At 30.1% G+C, this 27,686-nt stretch overlaps 4 protein-coding genes across 4 annotated transcripts; 1 reads left to right on the top strand and 3 right to left on the bottom strand.

Moving 5' to 3' along the window:
- Nucleotides 1–778: 778 nt before the first annotated feature.
- On the bottom strand, nucleotides 779–9,625 carry LOC124831801 (phosphoinositide phospholipase C 6-like). The gene is made up of 9 exons (XM_047305884.2): nucleotides 9,218–9,625; nucleotides 3,373–3,569; nucleotides 3,130–3,265; nucleotides 2,839–3,042; nucleotides 2,326–2,483; nucleotides 2,103–2,220; nucleotides 1,721–1,873; nucleotides 1,564–1,650; nucleotides 779–1,267 (listed from the first exon to the last, which is right to left on the bottom strand). Exons 1-9 carry the CDS (start codon nucleotides 9,518–9,520, stop codon nucleotides 974–976), a joined length of 1,650 nt encoding a protein of 549 aa, XP_047161840.1. The 5' UTR covers nucleotides 9,521–9,625; the 3' UTR covers nucleotides 779–973.
- Nucleotides 9,626–13,047: 3,422 nt separating this feature from the next.
- Nucleotides 13,048–17,407, bottom strand: LOC124831799 (phosphoinositide phospholipase C 6-like). The gene is made up of 10 exons (XM_047305882.2): nucleotides 17,331–17,407; nucleotides 16,820–17,191; nucleotides 16,052–16,254; nucleotides 15,794–15,929; nucleotides 15,462–15,701; nucleotides 15,110–15,330; nucleotides 14,873–14,990; nucleotides 14,455–14,607; nucleotides 14,288–14,374; nucleotides 13,048–13,527 (listed from the first exon to the last, which is right to left on the bottom strand). The coding sequence occupies exons 1-10, from the start codon at nucleotides 17,364–17,366 to the stop codon at nucleotides 13,207–13,209; spliced, it is 1,887 nt and encodes a 628-aa protein (XP_047161838.1). The 5' UTR covers nucleotides 17,367–17,407; the 3' UTR covers nucleotides 13,048–13,206.
- A 4,603-nt stretch (nucleotides 17,408–22,010) lies between these two features.
- Nucleotides 22,011–24,781, top strand: LOC124831800 (peptidyl-prolyl cis-trans isomerase CYP19-4-like). The gene is made up of 7 exons (XM_047305883.2): nucleotides 22,011–22,252; nucleotides 22,357–22,435; nucleotides 23,177–23,224; nucleotides 23,330–23,353; nucleotides 23,522–23,704; nucleotides 23,818–23,893; nucleotides 24,340–24,781. The coding sequence occupies exons 1-7, from the start codon at nucleotides 22,115–22,117 to the stop codon at nucleotides 24,476–24,478; spliced, it is 687 nt and encodes a 228-aa protein (XP_047161839.2). The 5' UTR covers nucleotides 22,011–22,114; the 3' UTR covers nucleotides 24,479–24,781.
- Nucleotides 24,782–25,399: 618 nt separating this feature from the next.
- On the bottom strand, nucleotides 25,400–26,068 carry LOC124840830 (uncharacterized). The gene has a single exon (XM_047316957.2). The coding sequence runs from the start codon at nucleotides 25,991–25,993 to the stop codon at nucleotides 25,574–25,576; it is 420 nt and encodes a 139-aa protein (XP_047172913.1). The 5' UTR covers nucleotides 25,994–26,068; the 3' UTR covers nucleotides 25,400–25,573.
- Between the last annotated feature and the right edge of the window lie 1,618 nt (nucleotides 26,069–27,686).

The raw sequence follows: 27,686 nt of genomic DNA, 5'->3' as shown, positions 1-27,686 counted from the left end.
ATACGTTTCTTGTGTTAGGTGGCAATGAAAAGGTTGTCTTGTCGTGGATACGTTTCCAGAGTCAGCATGCATGAGAGGGACCCACTTCCAACCTCCAATCTTTTAGATGTTTGGCACTTGGCAGTTCCGTCATTTTCTTCAAATCTGCCGTCTCCTTCTGGCTCACTCGTTCAACTCTTCATATCAAACCAAATATGGAATGAAATCTTATTGTTATCTTCAACACTTTTTTTAAGTAAATATCAAAAGATGCTCATTTATTGATAAGGATTACATGATAAATTCAATTTTCGTGAACAAGATAACACTTATATATATGCGTCGAAAAATCTTCTAGTGACTTTTTCTCTTGTTAAATTCATGATCAACCCTTCAACACATTGTCTTGAAGGATCACACGATCCAATTTTATAATTGCGATCATACTAGTTATGTTTTGTTAATATTTGTTAGTGTTGTTATTATTTATCAGTTGAACTCAGAGTGTCTCTCATCTTTTTTTACAAATTTATTGAACTAATTTTATCACTAAGTCAAATTTATATTTCGGATCATACTAGTCCTGTGATGATATGTCCACCAAAAAAAATGAACTGTGATATTTTCTTGGAGGAAGAAAAAGAAAACTAAGTTCTATGAACTGTGTTCACTCTAAACCATTATCACGAGAATCTATGATAAAAGTTAGCAAAATACTGTCAAGACGTGGGAGCTGGTTTTTAGCAATCATACTGGTAATAGAGCACTCTTTGGAACCACTGCAGTAACCACAGTAACCTTGAAAAAAGCACATCAGTAGTGCATCGTAAAAGAGTTACACTCATTTACGATGCTTGATGTTTGATGATGCATAAAACATGACACAGTAAATCCAAAAATACAACTGCAAGTAAGCGACTAATGATAAAGATAATTATCATTACAACGACCTCATATCCATTATATTAGATTATTGTAAGGCTGGTCGTATAATTCATCTAAATTGAAATCGCATTAAAAGCTTCACAGATTTATATTTGTCACCCTTTTCATCATACAGAGGGACAGATCGGAATCCAGATTTCAGTTCTGAGACTGGCAAACACGTCTGTCCACCGAAATCATCCTTTTGATGCTTATCTTCTTCTCGAACTTCTATGCGGAGCAAGGCCAGCTCTGGAACAGTCAAAGGGAAATCAAACTCTTCGTTCCATACAGGAAACCAATTATTTGAAATTACACTTGTTTTCTTCTTGACCATATCAGCCGGAACTCCAACGATACAAATCTGTGAATGAATTGACCAAATGCTTAGGATATGGACAATAAACTTGCGTGTGTAGCTTCTATCAAAATTCTAGTCATGGTCAACCAAATTTTTTTACGAAGTAGCCTGATCAGAAGTATATAAAATCCCTTAAGTAGTCGTAAATGCAGTTGTAGAGGAGATTAAAACAAATATAAACAAAGCAAATCCTGAAATCCAGTTGTAAAATGTCTCCTCACACCAACGAAAGTTCAACTATTTCCATTGTGATATTCATACTTCCCAATCTGCAATATTAGCATAATTGCCCCACTCACCTTAACATAAAAGTCTGGTGGTGAGTAACTATCAAAGTCTGATGGGCTGAAATCTAAGCTCCAACCTTTTCCCAGGTAGACTTTTACCTACAGGCAGAGGAGATGTTCAGAACATGTCACCAAACTAAATGTTTTTCTTTCCAATATAATATCTCACCTTTAATGTTTGTTTCACTGGCAATGCTATTTTAGGATCAAAAACCTCATCATGCGGACCTTTTTGAATTAGAAAGTCAGGCTTTTTCACATAACCGCACCCACCATTTGATCTAAACATTCCTTGCATATACCAAAGTGATTTACCATGCCCCTAATAAAGGCAACACCGTATCAGCAAAGGTCAGTACGCAACTTATTCTATTTCAATAAACATGTAAGATTGCTTCACAATAAAGAATTGTCAAAAGAATTAACATTGGCTCGTTAGTTTCATGCTTTAAAGTTCACATATATAATAAATACTACATGTAGTACGGATTAAAGTTATATAGAGTGAATAACCCTTTGAAAAAAGGACACGATGATCATTAGTCTCAAACCTGCATGTTAAACGCAACCATCTGAGCTCCGTACGTCCACCCTATGTGTGGTTTGTAATTTGAGGAGGTGAGACGTGTTCCTTTTGGGTACACTCTGAGAATATTGTTGTGCGTAAATCTATAAAAAGGCATAAAAGTATGTGGTATAGTCAGGAAGTTTTAAACTACCAAATATATAAATAATTGCATCTGCCATTACGAAACTTCATCGTTAGAAACCTACCTGACTATATCAGCTCCATAAGATTCAGAAGCCTTTTCAAGTGCTTGCTCACTCAAGCTTAAGCGCCTAACTTTACCAGCAGCTTTTAATTCATCCTGTATTTCACCCTTCGGTTTCCCAGCATGGATTGTAATCAAGCGTTTGTACTCAGGTGCACTCTGGTAAAGGGATTTTTCATCATATATGCATTCAAATCATCCTCAGTTAGGAGGGGAAGGATTACGTAAACATGCAAAACATATAATATAACACAGCTCAAGTAGTTGGGAACTTAAAATTTAGGCAGAAAGTGATCGAAACCATCAACTCACAGAACTATTGACAAAATGAATAAAAGAAGATGAAGCCTTGTAGAGAGAGAGACTCTACACATTTCTTAAGAAACTTTGAAAAGTTTAATAATTTTTCTTATCTTCCTCTGTTTTCTTAAAGATGATTTTATCAGAAGGTCATATGTCTCAATTCTATGGATTTAGGAAAAAACTATAAATCAACTTTTGTCAATATGCTCACCTCATTATCCGTTCTTTGTTCATTAGCATTTTCTCGCAATGAGGAAACCTCGTCAGCTGATTCCTTTTCACTGGATTCAAGAAATTCTTTTGGTGGTTTTGTTGATATAAGAATTCGACCTTTCAATGATTCTGGTGAAGGGAATTCCGTCAGGGAATCTGTCTGAGGATAATAAAGCAATTCTCCAAATACTTGGGTGGCCATCTACGTACAAGAAGATGGAAACTCAGCATTCAACACATAATAAAATAGGGATGTGAAGTAGATGAAGAGAATAAAAAGGAGTCCGACCTTTGCAACTTTGGCTTGAAGATCTGGAGTAAGGTGATCTTCTAAAGTTATAACGAGTGGGTACTGAGATTTAACAAAGGCATACTCTTTTATGGACTTCAAACATTGGAGGAGTGAGACAGGAGTGGTAAGAGTCCTGCATTAAGTAGTTTTACTATATTGTTGCACAATAAATATCTCAAAAAACTACAAAGATCGAAATATTTGAAAGGACAATCAATTGAACAGAGGATCAGCTATCACCTTCCATGAACTACATCGATATCATCTTTATCTGAATTTGGCCATAAATCTAGTTCAATTACTCGCACACCTCGTTGCAAAGCCTTTATGATTGGCACATCACTGCAGTCACTGCTCAGTTGATTCCCTGTCAGATAGGAATTGTGCCCAGTGTATATGAAATAATGTGATATTGGAGCATTCATATCATGATGGACCTGGAATTGTTAGGTTGTATTCATATCATGTAGCAAATATGCATTAAAACCCAAAATTACTCCCCATCGAAATGGGAAGACAAAACATATGCGTACTATATGCAAAAGAATAAGACAATAATACTAAATTCACCGAAATAAATAAATGCACAATGCACCACTAATTTTGTACTTGATATTTATTGAATGGATTCCTTCCATATTTTACTGTTCATGTTGATTGTTCATTTAACATTGTCAGATTAACAAACGAAACACCACAATTCCTAAAGTTTGATCCAATTCATGAGAGATTCTTGCAGTAGATGGCAATTTAAGACTAATTGGGATGTGCGCAGTATATGCAACAATTCTTCCAAATATTCCAGGGGATTTGCTGGATTTGAAAACAGGGCATGGACAGAAGAAAACTGTGTGAATACTATAATAAATTAGAGAACACTTATGCTCTCGATTACATATTTTCTTCTTCTTTTTCTAATTGCGAAAGAGGTCAAAAAAGAGCTGAGAAGTTGTCAGGTAATTTCATTTTGTTTCTAGTAAAAATGCGTTTTATCAATTACGAAGAACAAAGAGATAAAAATAAAAAATAAGCAAAAACATATACAAAAGTTACATAACTAATTATCAACTTATAAAAATTTAATCCATATATGTTGATTATAAAATTATAATTAATAATATAGTTTACACAATTAGTTATATAATTGATTTTAAATTATAATTTAATTATATTATGAGTACGTTATGAATATTTTCCCATTGATCTTAAAGTTATCATTTTGTCTAGAGATAGCTTTTAATCTTTCTTTTTTTCTCTCTTTCATTTTCTTCAAAACAAAATCTTTGCATGAATTTCTCTTTCACTTAAGAATGCCAAACAAACTCCCATTTATAATTATTGATTCAATTTCTTATTTTGGTTTAGGAAGAAACCTTCCATTGATTAAACACAAATACAGATAATATTCAATCTTTTAAATTAATCCAATACGGGATAGTAAGCTGTATGTATATATTATAGATTTCTTGTTTTTGTTTAAATTATTAAAATATATTTAATTTATTAGATTATTTAAAATAATTCTTTTTCACTATTTTCTTTGATCACTTGTTTTGTTTCATACGAAGAATGTATCTTTTGCTACACAAATTTTCATTTCCATTTTCATATATATATATATATATATATATATATATATATATATATATATATATATATATATATATATATATATATATATATATATATATATATATATATATATATATATATATATATATATATATATATATATATATAGGGGTTTGCTAACGCGCGTACACCTGTTTTTCAGTTGGTACATTTTAGCAATGTGTACCGGGTTTTAGTAGACAAAAATATCCTTATATATCATGGATTCTAAGTTTTAAGGTTAAGGGTATTTTAATAATTTTCATTCTCAAAACTAAAAAAAAAAAAGAAACCCCAAACTCTTACTCATCTCTCTCATTCCTCTCAATCCTTTCTCTTTCCTCTTTCTCACTCTCCAATATTTTCTCTGTCATCCCTACTGTAGCCCCAATTGAAAAAATCAGAAACACTTGCCGTTAAACAATCTTACAAAAAAATGATTTTATAATGAGTTTTCATCTTATAATTTTTGTCTTATCTAATTTTATCCAATTTTCACAAGCATAAAGGAATTGGTAATTGACCTGGAAAAAATCAGAAATAGTCACTGTTAAACAATTTCTTACAAAAAAAATGATTTTATAATGAGTTTTTGTTTTATAATTTTTGTCTTATCTAATTTTCACAAGCATAATGACATCAAAGGAATTGGTAATTGGCCTGGAAAAAAATCAGAAATACTCAGTTGTTAAACAATTTCTTACAAAAAATGACTTTATAATGAGTTTTCATTTTATAATTTTTGTAGTATATAATTTTATCTAATTTTCACAAGCATAATGACATCCGAAAGAATTGGTAATTGGCCTGAAGGGTTTTTTTAGAGATGATGATTCAACAAATACAGATGATGAAATTAGAGAGGTTAGTGAAGATGGTGAAATTGAAGAGATCTTGAATGAACCTTTGCCTTGAAGGTGAATATGCCAATGACTCAACTCTTTACAAAGACAAATTTTTTAAAAGCAAGTGTTTCTGATTTTTTCTATTGGGGCTACAGTAGGGATGACAGAGAAAAGATTGGAGTCAGAAAGAGGAAAGAGAAACGGTTGAGAGGAATGAGAGAGGTGAGTAAGGGTTTGGGGGGTTTCTTTTTTTTTTTTTTTTAGTTTTGAGAATGAAAATTATTAAAATACCCTTAACCTTAAAACTTAGAATCCATCATAGATAAGGATATTTTTGTCTACTAAAACCCGGTACACATTGCTAAAATGTACCAACTGAAAAACAGGCGTACGCGCGTTAGCAAACCCCATATATATATATATATATATATATATGTCTATGTATATGTATGTACATACGTATATGTATGTACATATATACGTACATACATATATATACATATATATGTATGTATATATACATACACATATATACATATATATATATGTATGTACATGTATATATATATATATATAAATATATATGTATATATATATATATGTATATATATATATATATATATACATATATATATTTATATATATATATATATATATATATATATATATATATATATATATATATATAATTACTAAGATACATGTGATTAAAATTATTCAATACATTATCTGTTAACAGAGCCTTAAATATATATTTTTCTTTCAATACATTATCTGTTAACAGAGCCTCAAATATATATTTTTCTTTCTGTAATTTTATTATATAAATGATGTATTGTATGTTAAGAAAGGTAATTATCAATTTTATCGAATTAAAAATGGTTTTTAAAACATATATTTAATTTTTTTTTAACTTTTTTTGTATTTTTATTTATGGTTTATTGTTTAACACATGAATATATTTATCAACTGAAAATATTCAATTTTATAATTATTATTTGGTAGTACTCTTTACTAAGATTTAATATTAAATTATTGATAATATCATTGATTTTAATTTTGTAAAAAAATTATGTAATTAATATCTGAGACATTGCAACAGTCGATAGAAGTGTATCCATGACAAGGACAGGACCAAAACACAAATTTCATACTCATATAATCAAACACACATACACTCTCCGATATCGTCCTTATCTTTTCTAATTCTTCCTCCAATTCTTACTTCCATTCTTATCTTTTTCACAATGATCCTACCATGAAGACACGTCTAATTGGTTTTTGAAGTAAAGTTCATTTTCGCTTTGTAATAAAATTTATCTTTTCAATCTTTCCTAGTTTTAGTTGCTGAAAACTGATCATCTCAACTAATTTCTAAAATTATTTTTAATTGGTACTTTGATTATTATTTTTTTTTAGTTAAAAGCTTCAAGTATTTTTATTTGTAAAGAGTTAATTTAATTTACTTCATTTTAGTTGAGTTGATTTTTTTGTAAGAGTTGCGATATAAAAATATACTATAATTTTAATTGTTATAAAAGAAATATTTATATAAAATTGAATTGACATTTTACTAAATAGATTGGCTTTGATATAGTATCATTTGATATAGTATCATGTTGTTATTGAATTTATGGTATATTTAATAAATTAATATATATTTTTGGCAGGTTTTGTGTGCTATGTGTAAGATCTATATGATTTCTATTTAAATTTTCACTCAAACAAATATTACAGCAAAAACGTTTCAAATTTTTGGCAGGTTTTGTGTGCTATGTGTAAGACTTGATTTAGTGTATGGTATGTTGTCTTTTAATTATATTAATTGAGTTAACCAAAATTTCATCAATATGTATCAAGTGAATAATCTAATATATTGAAGATGTTTTCCATATCTCATAGTCTAAATCATGTAAACTAAGTCATCAATGTGGTGAGATGAGGAAGTGAAATTTTTTTCGTCTAAACCTAATGAAGTGCGGTATATGTATATAATTCTTCTTAACTCACTTTAATCCTTGATTTTTATATTATGATAATGATTTAAGTCTTGAATTAAATAGGATGTTAAATATATCTTATTACTTATTTGTGTTTATATTTATTATAAATTTATAACACTTAAATAGATTTATTATAAATATATGAAATTTGATGACACTTGAAGAGACTAGTCATATGATATATTTAATATGAGATAAATAAATTTAGATTCTTCACTTTTAATTTTTGTATAAGTGATAGTCATTAAGCAATCGATAAAATGTATTCTTTTATATTATATTTTAAGGATTTTTAATCAAACGGGATTAATTTTTTTCAGAATTACCAATCTAAATTCTCTTTAAAAATATTATCAATCAGGATGAAGTTGTCAAAATAGTTGTCAAAGTAGATAACGACTTCTACAAAGTCATTATTTTCTATAACAATTTCAATATGATTGAATTTAAACGAAAACTGTCATAATTTATGAATTTTTCAAAACTTTAATTTACAGATAAGTTATCATATACTTTTTCAACTTCAGTTTCATATAAAAAAGTCTTTAATTATTATAAAAACTTCTTCAAAACTAACGCGTGTTTAAAAGAACCCAAATGTATAACATTAAAAAAAAACATGAACCTGTCTTTTGGTAAAAAACCTACGTTTCAAAGCCAACGAACATTGGTTTGCACTTTCCTAAATAAAAAGTACTAAACCAAATTATCACGCCATAGTCAACTTTTTCCAAACATACTCATAATTATTTTGTTTACATGGTCCCAGTTCTTATCTACAAGAGTAGTATGCTCACTGTGCGAAGACAATTCAAAGTATGACGTAATAAACCAATATCGTTTTATATTTTTTAAAGAGGACCCAAATTTTAAATATTAGCTCATATAAGTGTGAATTGCGCTGTTCATGCAAAGCCAAAGAAAGTGCGAAAAAATCAACAGTAAAATCGATTTTTGATGCCATATTTCTTCTGGATAGTGAAAAATAAATTGGACTTGACTTGTATCCATAAACTTTTTAATAAATATACAGACGGAGATAAATTAAATTGAGATTTTAATATATATTAAATTAATTGATTTATTTATTTTTCATAAAACATTGTTTAACTTCTTCAAAGTACGTAAATTAATTTTAATTTATGAATAAATTTAACCTATTTTTTATCAAAGAAGAAGATTATCCAAAAGAGATTATCGAATTCTCTTAAATTCAAAATATTTAAATATAAATTATTCCCTTTAAATAAATTTTGATTAAAAATTATTTTCATTAAAAATTATTTTTACAAACATCCCCAAACACAAGTTAATCTGGATCATATATTAATTCCTTTATATATTTTCAAATTGCACATTACAAAAAATATTTATGACAATACACATATTAGTAATATTATTTTTAAATAATTAAGAATCATGCAAAAAAATACAATATAAATAATTCAAAAAGAAAAAAGTCTAATTAAGTCTAATTTATTTTCTCTTGTTTGATGGTTCTTTTCTATTTCGGCTAGTAAAATAAATCAAATCATGACGTTGAGTAGGGCAAAAATGTATGATCCTAAAGAAAAGGATTGGAAACTTAACTTTACTGGGAAACAAAGAGGAATAACAAGAACTCACCTGAGATTTCAAGGGGACGTTCAAATCGCTGTCTTGCAGGAAATGGAAGAAGTAGTGGAGATCGAATCCAGTTTCCCCGTCCTCTTTCCTCGATTGCTGGAGGATCTGCTCGGAATCGGAAACGGTGCAGTCCACTTCGCCCTGATGCTCCGCCAGGAACCGGAGCAGGTGGTCGGCGGACATGGAGGAGGCGCCTTGGGAGAATTCAGAAAAGGCTTTTTGGACGTCGGGCGGTGGTTCCGGTTCGGTGACGGTGAACTTTCTGTTGAAGCAGCTGAATACTTTGTAGTTGTGAGTGGCCATGGTGAAATGAAACCTAATCTAATGGCATGAATAAAATAGAGGAGAGAGCGTTCTTGGATTTGGTGTGTTTCAGAAAAGAAATGGCGATCAGAGTGATCACATTAATGGAATTGTAATATAATACGTGTGAGTGTGAAGGTTACATCAGGACAGAAACGAAGGACACGCACGGCCATTAATGGAAAAATATTTATTTTTAATATTTTCAAAATAATTTATAATTACTATTCAAATATTTTTTTCTCCGCCACATAAAAGTTAATTTATTAAAAGGTTTAAAAGCTTTAAAGAATTTGTCTACTTTTGGTTTATAATTTTAAAATAATGGATAATGTTTCAACACATACAATATAAAAAATATATATATATTTAATGTGCATGTTTAATAATGATTTACATTTTTTTTATATTTAAAAATAAGATTACTAGATATGTAACTAACTGATTTAGACCAGATATTATAGTTTGAATTTTAACCAGTCTTGAGCTGATCAATAAAATATAAATTATTTTATTAGTTGGTCCTACCAATTTTTAACATGTTGAATCGTTGAATATCGGTTTTAGTGTCGGCAGATAAATCTATAATTAAATCAATCATCATACCTTTTTCCTTTGCCAAATAATTCAATAAAAAATCGTAATAAAAGATTTTTTTTACACCTAAGTCCACTATCTAATTTCAAACATAATTTTGGACTTGAAAAATGAACGAATTATTTCGAGCTTGTTTATAAAGAAAACAAAGTTTGCAAAAGTGAAATATTGTGTTCTAGTTTCTTTTTGGTAAAGAGCAATGGAGGGGTGGAAGGAGGTATAAAAAAAAGGTTAATTTTGTTTGTTTGGTTGAAGGAATATGAAAATTTAATAATTTTAAAATAATATATTAGGAATGAGAATTCTCATTTACTTCTATTCATATTTTTCTCTCTCTTTTTATTTTTTAATAAAATAATCAACTAAATTACTCTTAAAATATTTTTTATCTATTTTTTTATTTAATTATACATTATCAAACAATTCAAAAATTAAAATAATATTTATTTTATTTTTTTAACTTATTTGTTTTCTATTTTCTTTGTAATTTATTTCTATCCTATTTCTTTGGTCAAAAACATTTATTTTTATGTAGCATTTTAGGTCGCAATTATGCATTGCATGATGTTTGATTGCTTAGGAGCCATGTCGTGGTCAGAAATTTTAATGCAGGTTGAAGAGAAGTGCTTTTCAGTAGCATCGTTTGGTCAAATATAGGAATTAGATGGGGTCCCAATAAAAGCTTATGGTTCAGACGACTAATTACAAGTTACATGATATGCAGTTTTCATTCTAACACAAATTCAAAATTAAAAACAAATACGATTTTAATTCATTAAAATAATTAAAAGAGTTGTCTTTAGTGGTTTTAATAAATTAAAGTTTATAGATTAAAACATACAGTAAATTAGAAGGCTTGAGTGAAATCATTTAATTAAAGTGTTCTTTTAACTAATCAAAATACTCTTCTTTTTATTTCAAGCAAATTGAAACATTAAAACGTATAATAAATTAAAAGGCTTTTAAGTGAAATTAACTAATTAAAATGAGCTTTTAACTAATCAAAAAGCTCTTCTTTTTGTTTCAAGCACACTGAAACAACATTTTAATACATTAAAAGTATTTTAAATTCATTAAAAATCCTCTTTCTCTCTGAACCTTTTACAACAAGAACCTAAAATGATTTATATATACATTTTATTCTAGATTAAAAGTAAAAGTATCAGTTACATACTATTAAATTAAATATAAAGATTACAACTCAAGAACACACAGTATCACAACTAAAAATATGTTTTAATAATATTCAACATACACAAATAATCAATCTCTATACACATCAATACAATTTATTACACCATTCAATTTTGAAGTTTCAAAACTTAATTATTTTATAAACCGATAGAATCGTCTCTTCATATAAAAAATTCAAAACAAATATTTATATTTACTTTATTTATTGATAATAGTTGTGAGTTATAAGTTAGTTTATAAATAATAGACCATTTTTAATAGAAAAGTACAAAGTCTATGCAAACTAAATACAAATATTACAATTTTATAATTTAGTTTCTCAAAATATAAAGCATATATTTATTTTTTAGATGATTTTCTTATGCGTCTGATATTTTACTAAGTCACTTGTTAAGATCTAAACTGTCTAACTTTTTTGTTTGATTTTTTAAAAGATTTATAATAGGAAGATTTAACACTAATAATTATAAGTTAATTATCTAAGATATCATAACACTTCTAATCAAGTTTGTGTTATATTTTTCTTTAAATATCTCTTAATTTTGTTATGTTTACTCAGTTCAATGGATATTTATATTCTTAATAATGTTTAACCAGTAAACAACTTAAATTTATTAATATTTAACAGATTATTTGTTATAGTTAATGCTCAGAGTAACTTGTTATAAATGTATACACTTTAACTTGTTAGCAGGATAAATGTTTTTAAATGTCTAAGCTTTAATACGTATTATTTAAATTTTTAATATATTATATTTGAAATTAATAATACATGTAAACCATATATTTTTAGAAAATAACTCCACCTTTTTTATTTAAAAGAGAAACTATCGAAAAAAAATGTATAATTAAAAAAAAAGTTTACAATTTTCTCTATAATTATAATTTATAACTATATATGAACAATAAAATAATACTTTTGTATTAGTGAAGATAACATATTATGTATAATAAAACATCGTATCTATATGTTAAGGAGATTTGAATAACTTGATTTTATTTAATCAAATTTATCCTTAATAGAGAATTAAATTAATTAGTAATATTTATTGTAACAATGACAGCTTCTAATATGTTACTCCACAAAACCTGGTCACAATCATTCTTCGCGGGTTTTTAATTATAAATACTATAAAATCATAATAAACCGTTAGTATTTGAAAAATATATGTATATTTAGTTGAAGCTGAAATATATAAAAAAATGTATACATCAACAAGTGAGATCATAATAGTTTTAATTTACATAAATATAATTTATTTTAAGACTTTTAATTCATAAATTTCAAAATTAGAATATTTTGTTTTTTCAAAAACATGTTATTCATCATAATAAAAATATATATTAATATAATAATTATGTACTATAGCTGTAAATATAGTTTTTAAGCAATTATTCTATTGATCATAACAATGCATATAACATAAATTTAAACTTCAACTTCAAAATGAATTTTTTAATTATTTATCTAATATTTATTTTTTCATTTTATTTTAAAAAATCTGAACCGCATATATTATATATGATATAGGTAAATATTCAACCAAATTTCAATTCAAAAAATATCAAATATTTCAAATTAAATATAATATATATATATATATATATATATATATATATATATATATATATAATATTATGAAAAAAAAAATCACTACAAACAAATTCATGCAACACAACACAAGGGTCTGGTTTATTTTTGCGAGATTGAGTATTTGATGAAAAACAGCTACAAATAAGTTAGAAACCTGCTAGAATTCATTGATTAACTGTATAAACTACAAACACTGAACCATGTGATGTTGAACATTGACAAATTTGCCTAAAATTTGCTACTGTTTCTAGCTGGTTAAAGGTTCTTTCCATGGATTGCGTTTTAAAACAATACAAAATATTTAAATGAGTGATATCGACGAGTTATTTAAAGTTTCAATCTTGAAGCGCATTAGAAGTTTCACAGATTTCAATTTCTTTCCCTTGGGGTCAAACAGAGGGACTGACCGGAATCCCTGCCTGAGCTCTGATACTGGCAAACAAGTTTGTCCTGCAAAGTCATCTTTTCCCTTATCTTTGTCCTTCACTTCTATCCGAAGTAAAGCAAGCTCAGGAACCCTCAATTCGAATTTAAACTCTTCATCCCAAACAGGATACCATGTGTCCGTATTTACTTTTGTTTTCTTCTTCACACAATCAGCTGGCACTCCAACAATGCACACCTGTCCAACAATTTGTTCAAACATTGTCACTTTGTTAGGCAGAAGCACCAAAATGATGCAATTTTGACTTCAAAATTATCAAAATGGTGTAACTTTGAAGTCTGGCACGACTTCATTTTAAAAAAGTCATGCCATTTTGGTACAATTTAAGTGTCGTTTTGTGTGTGAAGTCATGTCAGTTTGGTACGACTTCAATATATTGTGATATAAATTGAAAGACTTCAGTGTATTGTGATATGAATTGAAGTCTTGTCAACTTGGTATGGTTTGAATATATTGTAATATAAACTAAAGTTGTGTCAATTTGATACGACTTTAGTGTATTATGATATAAACTAAAGTTGTATCAAAATAACACAACTTCAGTGTATTGTGATATAAACTGAAGTCATGTTAACTTGATACGACTTCAGTGCATTGTAATATAAATTGAAGTCGAGTCACCTTAGTACAACTTCAGTGTATTGTATATAAATTGAATGTATCAAATCGACACGACTTCAGTTCGTTATAATTTTTTTAGTTGAGTAGTATCAAAGTGGTACAACTTCAAAATTACACCATTTTGGTAATTTTGAAGTAAAAATTGCACCATTTTGATGTTTTTGTCGACTTTGTTATAAGTAAGAGTAGTCAAGATCAATATTCAATTATGAAAAACTAGCATTGAATTTGATGGTAAAAGATCATTTATGGTATTAGGTTCACCTTAGTTTGCAACAACAGTGCTCCAAATCTATCAAATAATTGTGCAACTGACCTTTGTGTAAAAGTCTGGTGGAGAGAATCGATCAAAGTGTGTTGGACTGAAATCTAAATTCCAACCATCTCCTTTGTATACTTTTACCTGTTGTTGAATATGAAAACATGCGAATGTTATGAAACAACTCAATTTCCTTTTAGCAAAGTGAATAGGCATGTGCTTACTCTTAAGATCTCCTTCACTGGCAGTTGTTTTTTAGGATCAAACACCTCGTCATGTGGAAGTGTTCGGATTATAAATTCAGGCTTTTTAACATAACCACACCCTCCATTTGCTCTGAACATTCCCTGCATCAACCGGAGTGATTTTCCATGCCCCTGTCATAAGACAACAAGTGTTAATGTCGGAAAGGTTTATATTCCCGATCTTTCTAGTATATTTGGATAAAGACTCTGCCTTTAACCCAAGAGCTTAAACTTTTAGGTAAAAAGACTACTCCTTGACACATTTTCTATAACAATCACACGATAATACTTCAGCATGCATATTGTACTGCACTAGCACCATGATATCAAATTAAAATGTGCTGAGACAGCATTTTATCTGAGACTTTGCTTTCTAGATCTGTCATGAATTTCCAACCTGCATATTGAATGCAACCATCTGAGCTCCATACATCCACCCTAAATGTGGCCTGAAATTTGAGGATTTGACACGTTCTCCTTTAGGATAAACCCTGAGGATATTTTTCTGTGTGAACCTGGAAAGGACAACAATTTCTATCAAGCCGTGTGTAAGTGTGCCATGGGTATTGTCAAGTATAGAACTGCTGATAATCTCTTCAGCTACTGGTAACGCTCAAATAAGTTTGATAGGTACCTAATAAGGTCGGCTCCATGAGACTCAGAAGCACTTTTTAGTTTCTTCTCACTCAAACTCAGCCGTTTAACTTTAGTATCATCTTTTAGTTGATCCTTGATGGAACCTTTTGTTTTCCCACCATGGATTGTGATCAAGTGTTTGTATCGCAATACACCTTGTTTGTTTGGAATGTTATTGCTTGTGTTTATATTTTCCTGATCTGCATCACGTGCATTCCCCTGTCAAACCAGAGAACGTGAATTCAAAGGACTAACAATTGAAATTTCACCTTTGGTTTAGCATATATAATTTTATTTTTCTACTTTTACTACACCTTGGTTAAAAGTGATGAAAGTATTTTTTCACTCACCTTGTCCTCAGTTAGTTTAGACATAGAATCTGACAATTCCAGTCCCCAAAATTCTTCGTCAGGGGTTTCACATTCATTTGGCCCAGCTTTGCTTTTGCTGATACTATCAGATTGCTGCAATTCCTTTGGTGGTTTGGTTGATATAATTATCCGTTTTTTCAACGATTCTGGTGAGGGGAATTCTGTCAAAGACTCTGTTTGGGGACAATAAAGCATTTCTCCAAATATTTCAAATGCCATCTGCATGAGTAGAGAAAAAAAGCAATAAAAAATGGTCTAGATCCCTAGTTTTTTTTTTCTTATTTAGAGGGTAATTGACAATGAGTGCTTACTTCTGCAAATTTATCCTGATGTTTTGGTTTTAGGTGGTCTTCCAAGGTAAGAATTACTGGGTAATCTGATTTATAAAATGCATATTTCTTTATGGATTTTAGACATGTGCGTACGGCGACTGGAGTGGTAAAAGTCCTGCATTGATGAAAAATATACGTAAGAAAACAATCATCCAACTCTATAAGACGAACTACTTATTCCTTTTTTTCCTCTGCTAAGAACTCTCACTAGATATGGTTTTAATAACCAGCTAGTACCTTCCATGAACCACTTTAATGCCATCTATAGTTGAAGATTTAGATGGCCATAAATCTAGTTCAATTACTCGTACACCTTGTTTCAAAGCCTCAATAATTGGCTCGTCACTGCTCTCACTAGTAAATTGATTCCCAGTCAGATAGGAATTATGTCCCGTATACATAAAATAATGTGACATGGGAGCATTCATATCATGATGAACCTGGAAACACATGTGATTTCTTATTAATTGTCAGGAAAGGTTAAAATTTACAAACCCATTTATAAAGTCCAATGCAAACTACAGATATTGACAATAAAAGATACCATATGAAACAAAGAACATATGTTGCTATAAACTTTTGTGATTTAAGAATTTTTCTGAATAAGCACACGTTTCTGTGTTCAGCAAAATTTCTGTGCTCCAAACACTTTCCCGTGACCAGACAATTTTCTGCAATCAAGCAAGTTATATATGGCAAAAAAAATTCCACTTGTCAATCTATGTTTGTCTAGTCTTTGGTATCACCCGAGTTAATTTTTCATACACGGTCAGTGTAAAGACTGTTACACTATCAATACACAGAAAACAGACAAACTCTCCATATACTGTAATCTATCATTGAACCACAATGTTGACATTATTATTACATGTAAATGAAACTCAATAAAGATACGTAGAAACCAGAAAATAAACAAAGCAAGACAAGACAAGGTAGACTTTAGCATTGTGCAAATAATTAATAAAGTAGGAAACAAAATGTTGGCATCTTGAAGAAAGAGCAAACCTTGTCATTCAAGGCCGCATTGAAATCATGCAGAAGCAGAAAATCGACGAAGTCATTGAGAGTTAACCCTTGTTTACTGTACACATCAGGAAATCTTGCAGATCTGGTTCTAGAGCTAGAACTACAACTCCGTGCTACTAAAAAACTCTCAACTATTTTATCCAAATCCTCTTCGCCGCTGATATTATCTCCCTGGTGCTCCACAATGAACCGAAGAAGCTGATCCTTGTTCATTTGGCTCCCTCCTCTCGCAAACTTGGAAAAGGCTTCCTTAAGGTCCGAAGGATGTTCTGCCTTGCAAGCTTTCTCCCTTTTGGTCAAGAAATTTAACATCTTGATCTTGAATGATTCAATTTTCATTCTCACCCTTCCCTGCCAACAGAATATATATATATATATATATATATATATATATATATATATATATATATATATATATATATCAATGGAACTATGAAAACACGTGTAACTAACCAATATGTACAGTCCAAGAGTAAGACAAATGGGTCACCTTGGTAAAAGAGCCTCTGTGTTTATCTGGTTTCATTGGCTAAAAACCTTTGTTTCCTGTCTTACTGAGGAAGTTTTATTGTGCAGGCTGGGTCTGCAAAGTTTAATAATTATACATTTATGCATCCGATCAAAGTCGAAGAAAATAAAGTTAGTAAATTTAATGTTCACACAACAAAATTATTTCCTTATCTTTTTCCATGAGGTTAGCCATTAAAATAAAATTAATGCATGGACTTTAATATAAAATGTACTTAATGAAAGCAGTTGGGAAGGTTATTTTAATTCAAGTTGATGCTTTGCACATTGTCAGACCAGTAAAAGTCACGTTTTTTATGTTTCTACTTTTGTAATAAAACTGGGACAGTGCTGCTACTGACTTCTGGTTAGGTGGGCTATGTTCCATGTTCACATTCACATTCACATTCACCGTTTTAACAAAGGACAATCCTGTTAAAGTGAATAGGGTCACTTTAATTTATAAAATCTTCTATTTAACATAATTATACAAAGGAATAATTCAAAATTTTCTATTAAATGTAATTTTAGTTTTAGTAAAATACTTCCTTAATGTGTAAAACTCTGTTTGTGTCGTTGGAAACGGATATCCAAACATTGCAGAAGTATGTTTCCATGGTGGGAAAGTGTCTAAGGTTGTTAGTGGTTTGAGATAAAACCTAGAGTTGTCGGATTGACTAGGTTAAAATATTGAGAGAGTGGATTATTAATTGTGAGAAAGTCCACTAATTAAATTGCATAAATGAGTAAAATCTTATAATAAGATGAGTGCACATTGAAGGCAATGAATGCGTGGTGGTGACATTGGAGAACGTCCGTTACGTGTTTTTGAACAAAAAGATGAACACACCTTTGCAAGGCAATAATAATGTATGCCTCTGAGTCTGACAATTTTTGGCGAATAAGCGTTGGAGCGAAAGCGTTGAAACTGCTACTGGACAAAAGGCTGAAACGTATTATCGATGCAAATAAAAGGGTGAGAGAAAGGTAATTGTAGAAGGTTGAGATGTAAATGCAAAAGGGGCATAAATGCTTAGGGTTTCCTTAAGTACATTTGTTTGAACTTTTTCGTTAAAAATCCTTTCAATTAAATATATAATTAAATACTCGTCTAAAATCTGCTTTATTATGATGTTGTCAAGTTGGGTTTACAATGTCATTAAATTAAGAACAAAGAGATTCAATAGGTATTTTATAAATTTTTGCCTTTTAAATTGAGTCTCATTAAAAAAAAGTAATTTTATGGAGTACTTTAAAAAAAGTAATTTTATTTCATATTATTATTATCATAAGAGACTCGTACTGTTGATATTTTTTTTTAGATCAAATTTATCATTTGAAATAAAAATTCTTATGAAAAGAAAGAGAATTATATTGCTTTGAAAATAGAGTTGTCTTTTATAGATTTTCACTTGAGCTAGATTTTCTCGTTTGAACAAATATACTAAAAAATTTAAAATCGTTTAACAACCAAAACAAATATTCCAAAGCATTGGAATTAATATAAATTGGTCTCAACCATTCCAATATAACTTAAATACTAACATAAAATTATTTTATACGTTTTATTATAAATAAAATCCTTCTAGCTTATATTGATTAATAATCAAAACTCAAGTTTCACATAAGAACAATATTTGAATTTCCTACATAACTTTGCCACCTTCTAACCTGTACATTTATATTTAAACGTTACATTTATTTTAACATCAATTTCATATGCATGTGAACATAGTATCTTACATAATTTCCACAAGTCATAGATCAAATTGGTTTAAATAATAAATAGTGTCAACCTTCTCAAAACTACCCTATAGAACTAGTCCAAAACTAGACTTATTTTAATATATTAATCATATTCCAAGTTTCAGAATATGCTAGTTTTTATTTATTTATTTCACAACCCATCGTCAAATTTCAAAGCAATGTAATCATATCCTAAATTCAAACGAATAACAATGTCAACTTCAAAATGAATAGAACATTTTTTTTCACCCAAACCAAACCTTATTCTTCAAAAAAGTATCATATTCTCTACAAATCCAAAACAACATAATTAAATTAGGTATATATTCAAATTCAAATTCAAAGTCTAAATATAAAAGTTTTAATATACTTTAAAATAATTTATTCATAAACAAAACATATCCACACATTCCTACACTTGTAGACATCCACACATTCCTACACTTGTAGGTTATTGTTAAGGCAAAACGACAATTATTCGGATCACATATAAAAAGTAATAAATATTATTATCTTCGTATGGACTTATGTAACGCATGATAACTCTTGCAATTCACAACTCAAATAGATAATTAAAACACAAAGAAACTCTTCTTGCACTTTTATCAAATAATTGGTGTCCATAAAAAAATTAACATAGAGTACATACAAAGCTTCAATTTAAATTTCACACATCAAAGATCAAGTTAACATGCAACACATATTTCACATTCAATCTCTTTTATTCATCATATGACTTAATCAATTATAACATGTCAATATACAACATATTTCAAACACCCAATTTCCTCGTCAATCATCATCGTTCAATAGAATTCATAGATCATTAGTATAATTATAAATTGAAACTAGCTTTTCTTATCTTAGTTAAATTGTCATTTTTTTTTTCTCACACTTGCTCCTTAAAGCTTTATTTGTCACAAGATGATATAATTAAACAAATAAAACTTTAGTTAAAAATCTAAACATATCACCATTACCACAAAAGAATAAAGATTCACTTTGAATATATTTGAACTACACTTGTTGGGATATAGCACACATGCATACTTAAGGAGTCAAAACCACCTTAAAATGGTACAAAATGAACATACTCTGTTGTCCTTAATCTTCACAAGAATGAAAATTTATGTTAAAAGTCTACAAAGAAGATAGTAGAAAACCTGTCATTAAGATATTTTAATGTCATCTTTTTAAAAATTACCACCATTTTTATATCATTTTCTAGATTATCACATTTTTATTTTGTTGATTTTCCAATAAAAATAAATTTTATGTTTACTAAATACAGTACGAAATCAATCATAACAAATAAACTAATATATGTTATAGGTATATTTTCTTTTTTGGTATACGTTCGAAATTTCTTATTTTAAAATACATGTTATAAAAGAAACCATTTCTATGTGATTTTTAATGTGTATATTATTTCTATAGAAAATACACTTTAGTAAATATATCTATGGAAATAATGAATATATTGTATCCAATAAATATCATAATTAGTGTATTATATGTCAATTTGATCGTTGAATAACATTAAATATTATATGGAGTCATTCATTAAAGATAAAAAAGAAAAGCATTATTATGTAATTGTCAGATTAAATTATTTTATACATTTTAAACCATTGGAGGAGACCAATGAACTCACACTTTTAAAAATAAAAATGAATGAATAATATACTACAGTTTTTAAGTTTGAAGTTTTATTGTGCAATTTTTTCCCTTTTTGTTGATATGTCAATAGATCGATTCTTAATAAGTCAATAAGAGGTTAGAACTGAAGGGACTGAATTGATCCATTTCGCTATTTGCTAAGATAATTTGGATTCCGTAAACTTTTTTTTTTCTGTAATAAAAAACTAGTGACACTTAATATATATAATTATAAACAAGTAAAAATAAAAAGTAATTTATGATTATTTTTTACAATTTTTTTTAGAATAATTGTAAGTTTACAAAATTTTAATTCTTATAATTTCATATTTTATAATCCTTTACAATTTAAATTAAAATATCATAAAAAAGTAATTACATCATCGCAAAATCTTTTAATGCTTAATACCCATTTTGGTCCTAATTTTTGTCAGCTTTATTCGAAATGGTCCTTTTTTTTCTGTTCAATATTGTCCTAAAAATCTAATTTATGTTTCGCATACAACGTTTAAATCGTTAATGGTGCATGTCCAGCTGTGCAATAAATGACACATCACCTTTGTCACGTCATTATCATCTCCTACCTCAAGAAGCCCTAATTTCCCCTACACAGAAACCCTAGTCACCACCTAACCCTAACCGTCGCCAAGGTGACAGTCAACCACCATCTTCGCACCTTCATTATCTTCTCCGTCCAACAACCATCCAAAAACACCACCCATGGCCAACTACCAACACCTTCGTTCGCGCCACCTGTGCATCCAACAACAACCACCACGGAACCCATTATCACAAATCAAATGAACTCAAAACGAAAAAACAAATTCATGGAAAAACAAAGAAGAACCCTCATCCCCAACAGAGAAGAACCCCATTCTAAGTTCAGAAACCCTAACATTCTCAATCTGAACCCTCATCCTCTACTTCGCAAAATAGGTCAGTAATTAAATGACATGACATCTGCCGACAAAAATTTGGATTAGTATTAAGTGATCTTTTAAAATTACATTTTTTTATAAAAAAAAGTCTTTAATAAAACTCTAACGGAATACATCCTCAATGATATTTTTTATTTTAAAATAATCTATTTACATTTAACTAAATGATCCAATCTATTTTTTTCACTGATTAGATGTATTAAATAGACTTTAGGTGAATAGACACTTCGAATAGTATAAAATTATTGAAACTAAAAAGACTTGTTTTTTAAGGTTGGGAAAATGACTAGGCAGATATAGTATAAAAATGAAGAACAAAAGGAAAATATCCAAAATCTTGTATATCATCAATAAATTATAATTGTAATTGGTTAACACGAACTATGTTTAGCAGTTGATTGAGGTTTTGCATCAGCTGACTGCAATGGCCTCCAGAGGAACTGGAACGCTGATTTGGGTGTGTCTGTTATGGCTTTTCTTCCTCTGCGCCACCATTGCTTTCTTTCAGCTCCACTTGGTAGACAACAGAACCAATCAACCTTCCTCTCGTGATCAGCGCTCGGTAAGAATTCATCTTTCTGCCACTATTTTCCTTCGTTCCCTTCTCTTGGGTCTAGTGGGTCAATCATCGATTGATGCATATTAGCCCTTTCCCTTGCTTTCTAGGATGTCCCTTTGGGACAAGATTTGGAGGGTGTCACTCACAAGGTGTATTTCGACATAGAGATCCATGGGAAATTAGCGGGTATGCTTCATTCACTAGAAAGTTCAGTTTTTTTTTTCAATTCCATCCCGATATTTCACTGTTTCGCATTTATTTACATCTGTTGGATTATGGCAATTATTTTTATATTATGATTTGGAATGTGATAGCAGATTGAGTGTTGGCTGGGACTTTAGTTGCATTAAATCGACACCGCACTCGCTGATTTAAGATGGTTTGTGTTAGGAGGCACTCCTTTGATAATTATATGTAATGAATTGTGCATCAGAAGTGGTGCCATGGTATTCTCAAGTATGGTACAAGGAAAAAAGGGCTATTTCATTCTGAAGTGGAATTGAACGTGATGGAACCCCGTGCGCATTGTGATGGATGATTCGATGGGTAGTTCTATTTCACGGCAGTCTAAAATGCAAACTTTTGCAAAGCACTAGCCAGCTTCCATCTGAATGGTTTAGGATATGTTTAGATACAAGCTTCCAAAACATTTGTATGAAAGAAAAGTACGAAGCAAAAAAGATGAAAACAATTTCTTTGTATCCTAAATTTAGTTAACGTATCAGCTAATTTGTAATAGTGTTCTTATGCTAACTTTTTGAAACATTGACTTTTAATTTGTGTATAAGTTAATTTGTGCAATATTTTCCCCTTCTTTTCTGCCTTAGTTGTTGTGTTCTTTTTACGGTTTAGGGCTTAATTATTATAGCACTACGTTATGATCCTGAATGGGTCACTTATCAGTAAAAATCTTGTTTCTTACTTCAGGTCGCATAGTAATGGGCCTTTTCGGAAACACAGTTCCGAAAACTGCAGGTAAGGCATGCTATACTATAATGAAATGCTTAAGATGTTTATTTAGACAGATTTTAGTGTCATGTACAGGATTTGGTTATTTATCATGTTATCCCTTTTGTGCAGAAAACTTTCGGGCGCTTTGTACGGGTAGCTTTGCAACTATAGTTACTTTGGTTGTTTGACTTTAAAGTGGTGCCACTACTTATGTTGCTGATAGTTTTCTCCCTTATATATATGATCAGTTGGAATCAATCTTGATCTGTATAAATTCTCTTGGTAGTAAAAACTACAAATTTGAACATCATCTCATTTCAGGAGAGAAAGGAAAGGGAAGAAGTGGGGTGTCTCTTCATTATAAAGGAAGCACATTCCATAGGATTATACCAAGCTTTATGGTCCAGGGTGGTGATTTCACCCGTGGTGATGGAAGAGGAGGAGAATCAATCTATGGTGAAAAGTTTGCTGATGAAAACTTCAAGCTGAAGCATTCTGGACCAGGTGAACTTTTATCTCTCTGTTACTGGCATTTTTATATTCATTATTATGACAATGTTAATATAATTTATATTATTGCACCTCTTCACCCTTCTTGCATGATTGTCACCTTTCAGGATATTTATCTATGGCGAATTCTGGGCAAGACACCAATGGCTCCCAGTTTTTCATAACCACAGTTAAAACCAGCTGGTATTTAATTTTATTTTTTTTACTTATTTTGCATACTCTTGACTTTGAATAGAATTAACTTGTGAAAACCTTACTGTGACAGGTATAAATATGATTTTGTTTTTCTTAATGGTTTTATTGTCTTAGAATAAAATGCGATTCTAGTTTTGGTGGAAAAGAAAAGTTTGAAAGGAAAACTTTATTCCATTATGTGCACAAACAGAATCTCAGTTAGAAAGGTCCATTTTCCTTTCACTTATCAAGAATGGATTTTATTTTGAACATAAATAAGTATAAAGCTGAACTTAGACATTCATGATTCAACTTCCTAATATAGAATAGACACGCTTTCAAACATTTATGTCTAACAAAAAAGAGCCTGAGATGAAAAGGTAACTTTTCAAGTTTTTATGGCTATTGTTGGGTCCCTTTTCAACAAACTCATTCTTCCAATTGTTTCTTGGAAGGCTGGATGGACGCCATGTTGTATTTGGCAAGGTACTTTCTGGTATGGACGTATTGTACAAGATTGAAGCAGAAGGAAGTGAAAGTGGCTCGCCTAAGAACAAGGTCGTCATATCAGACAGTGGAGAATTAACTTCATGACATGGTTTATTTATACAAGTTGAGATTATTCTACTGTGTTAACGAGCCATCTTTGCCCAACACCATGATTCACAAACTCTGCATATTTCATCATTCAGTAGATGAATAAGTTTGCAGATATTAGTGTAATTTAAGTCTGGATTGTTGTTTTTGCATGTTTGTTTGTCCACACTAGTCTTGCTATAATGGAAAACAATTAGAGATTGCCAGAGTGGGGATACTCATCAACAATATGCATCAGGCTGTAGTGTGTTATCTGAACTTTTCTTATGTAATAGGTACGAGGATAGATTATTTATTCAAGTGCATCATGTCGTGTCCTCTGCTACATTCTCCACTTCCACCACTGCAATTTAAATCCAAAGTACAAATGGACCATCATAAAATAAAATAATATTAACAAAATGTTATCTCTTACCTTGTCCTGTGAAAAAGGCAGAGCTCATGATTATCCAGATTTTACACAAATGATATTGCGCCACTCCAAGAGTGTTGTACTCCTTTAAATGGTCACTTTTTTTACATTATTTTCCTTCTAAGCAAACTGCTTCAACCAATGAATAAATATTAACATATCTTCGAATTGAGACTTAAAGTTTTGATTTGTCACATTATAAGAGACTACTTTCTTCAGGTTATTCAACTTAGTCTTAATGAGGTTAGTTGGGCACTGTGAATATCAGATCTTTCAAAACTGTTGTGTTGTAACTTCACGTGCTGATGATGGTCAAGTAAAGAGCAAAAGACTGATATTTTCGCTATGAACAAAAGTAAAGATTACAACTCAGATGAATCTTCCATTCACATGCAATGAGCAAGAATACGTTATTATCCAATAAAAAGTTAATTTATTGATTTAGAAGTACAGAGAAAGTGAAGTTACAGAAAAGTAAGACTAGAGTCGACAACAGTAATAGTATGTGTAGAAAGAAGTAAATAAGACGATAGTATGCTTCGCTTTTCACCGTCCTTATTGACAATTGATGAGGAAACAAAGCCAAAAATTACCATCACAAATCTTCAACTTCAACAACAGACACATACATATATAGAGAGAGACAGACACGATTAAAAAAGAAGGAAACATGACTGGATTTATTTGGAAGGGTTTTTGGAGCGGTGTTGGCAAACGTTGGTGAAATTGGAGTTGAGATCAGAGTAGAGAGAGACAACCTTGGAGATGTTGCCGTTGAGTTCCTGAATGAGGGACACGTTTTTTACCATGTTGTCGTGCATCCGAGACTGCTGGTTCTCGTTCACCTGCTGAATCAGTTGCCGGTTCCGGTCCAGCACCGACTGCACCTGCCGGAACCCCTTGTTCAGGCTCGCCCACACCTCCGGGTCGCCGTCCTCCCCCTCCTCCATCTCCCCGTCTGACTCCCCGGTGGTCGTGCTCACCGTGGTGTTGGTAGCGGCGGGGTGGCGGCTGTTGTGGCGGCGGTGGTGCTTCTTGGAGCGGCGGTGGTTGGAGGGATCTTCCATGGTGGAGTCTGCAGCGGAGCAAGATGAGTTCATGTGCTGTGCATGAAACGCAGAGACGACTCAACCAAGTCTTGTTGGGTTAGACATAGCAAATTTTTTGTGACTTCACGAGGAAGGGGCAATGCCATATATATACAGCACTGCAAGGGCAAACATGTTATTCTTCAAAACTTCACAGATTTCAGATCAAACATGTCTTTTTAACAAGGCCATTATTTTTCTCTTTTTACTATAATCATTTCTACGTTTTATCAAAGATATTTAATTTGAATAGTATGGTATTATTATAAACAATAAAAATGTACTTCACTTATCTGTATATTTTAAATTTAAATTTAAATCAGGGCAAGGGTATTATGAAAGTTTTTTTATAAATCTCTTTCACGGTATCCCATTTTGTTTTAAATTGGTTCAATTATACATTACTTTTAAGATTTTTCTTTCAAGTTTATTAAACAGTGAAGACTGATAAAATTTTGCATTTTTCTCATTTTCTTATATATTTTTTTTATAAAATTAAAAGTAATTTAATTATTATAATATATATTTTGTTTGGAATATTATTATTTTAATATCGCAGAGACATAATAAACTATGATAAGTGGCGTTTAGCCAAATTTGGATATGAAACAGTATGAGCCCCATTTAGCAATTGGATCTACAGAGAGAATCACACATTCGCACGTGCCGTGATACGTTTCATATGAAGAGCTTACGCGACTATCCATTGGCGCGTGCAGCACAACTTTACAGATGCAAATAAAGTAAGGAAAAGAAAGATAGATTTGGAAGGAAAAGTCAAAAGTGCAATAGAATATTATTTTAGGCCAACTTTAAATAGGAGTTTTATATTTGATAAATCTTTAATAAAATAAGTATTCAATTTAATTCATAATGTATTACACAATCAAATTTCTAAAAAGAATAAGACACATAAAAAAATAAATTATATTAATTTAAAAAATTATTATAAGTGCCAACAATTTATCGTAACTATACTTTATAACTGAATAATGCCACAAAGCTATTAAAATATATATTTTTGTGAACCCTGAACTAAAAAAGGTTTAAATAAATTTTTTTAAAATCTCTTCAACTCTTAGTTTTAAATTTTTTTATTCAACTAAAATTTTCCGATTTTTAAAATCAAGTCTATCCATTTTATCAAAATTTCATCTAAACTTCCCAAATTTACAATTTTAATTCAAATATCTAGCGTTTCATAACGAGTTTAGAACACAAAATGTAGCAACAGTTTAGAAGTTAGAAAAGTAGTATAAAATTAGTAAATTTAAAGGATTTGATGTAAAGTTTGGGTTTGAAAAAAAGGAAAAGTGGGCATTTTGATGTAAAGTTAGGGTTCGAAAAGGAAAAAGTGGGTATTTTCTGTTTTGGCATAAAGTTTTAGTTGGTGACTTTTGAATAAAAATAAAAAAATTTAGCAATTGAATTCGAAAGCATTTTGAAGAATAAATAAGAATTTGAAAATTGTAGATAAAGACTAAAATCTATCGATTCCAAAATAGAAAAAATAAGAGATAAAACTCCAGTAATGTAAATTAAAATTAAGTTATAAGGAATAAAGTTTGATTAGTTTCTCTTAATTATATTAAAAACAGAGTGGAAATGAATGTATCCGTGGTCCATTAAGAAAAAAGAAAAGGATAGTCAACAGAAGAAAATGTTGAGGAAGATGCACGCGGCAAGGTGGGAGTGGGGAAAGCAT

Source organism: Vigna umbellata, chromosome 5, assembly GCF_029865625.1.
Source record: "Vigna umbellata cultivar VRB3 chromosome 5, Vumbellata_1.0, whole genome shotgun sequence".
NCBI classification, from domain to species: Eukaryota; Viridiplantae; Streptophyta; class Magnoliopsida; order Fabales; family Fabaceae; genus Vigna; species Vigna umbellata.
The sequence above is the reverse complement of the archived record's forward strand: the minus strand, read 5'-3'. Positions and strand labels throughout refer to the sequence as shown.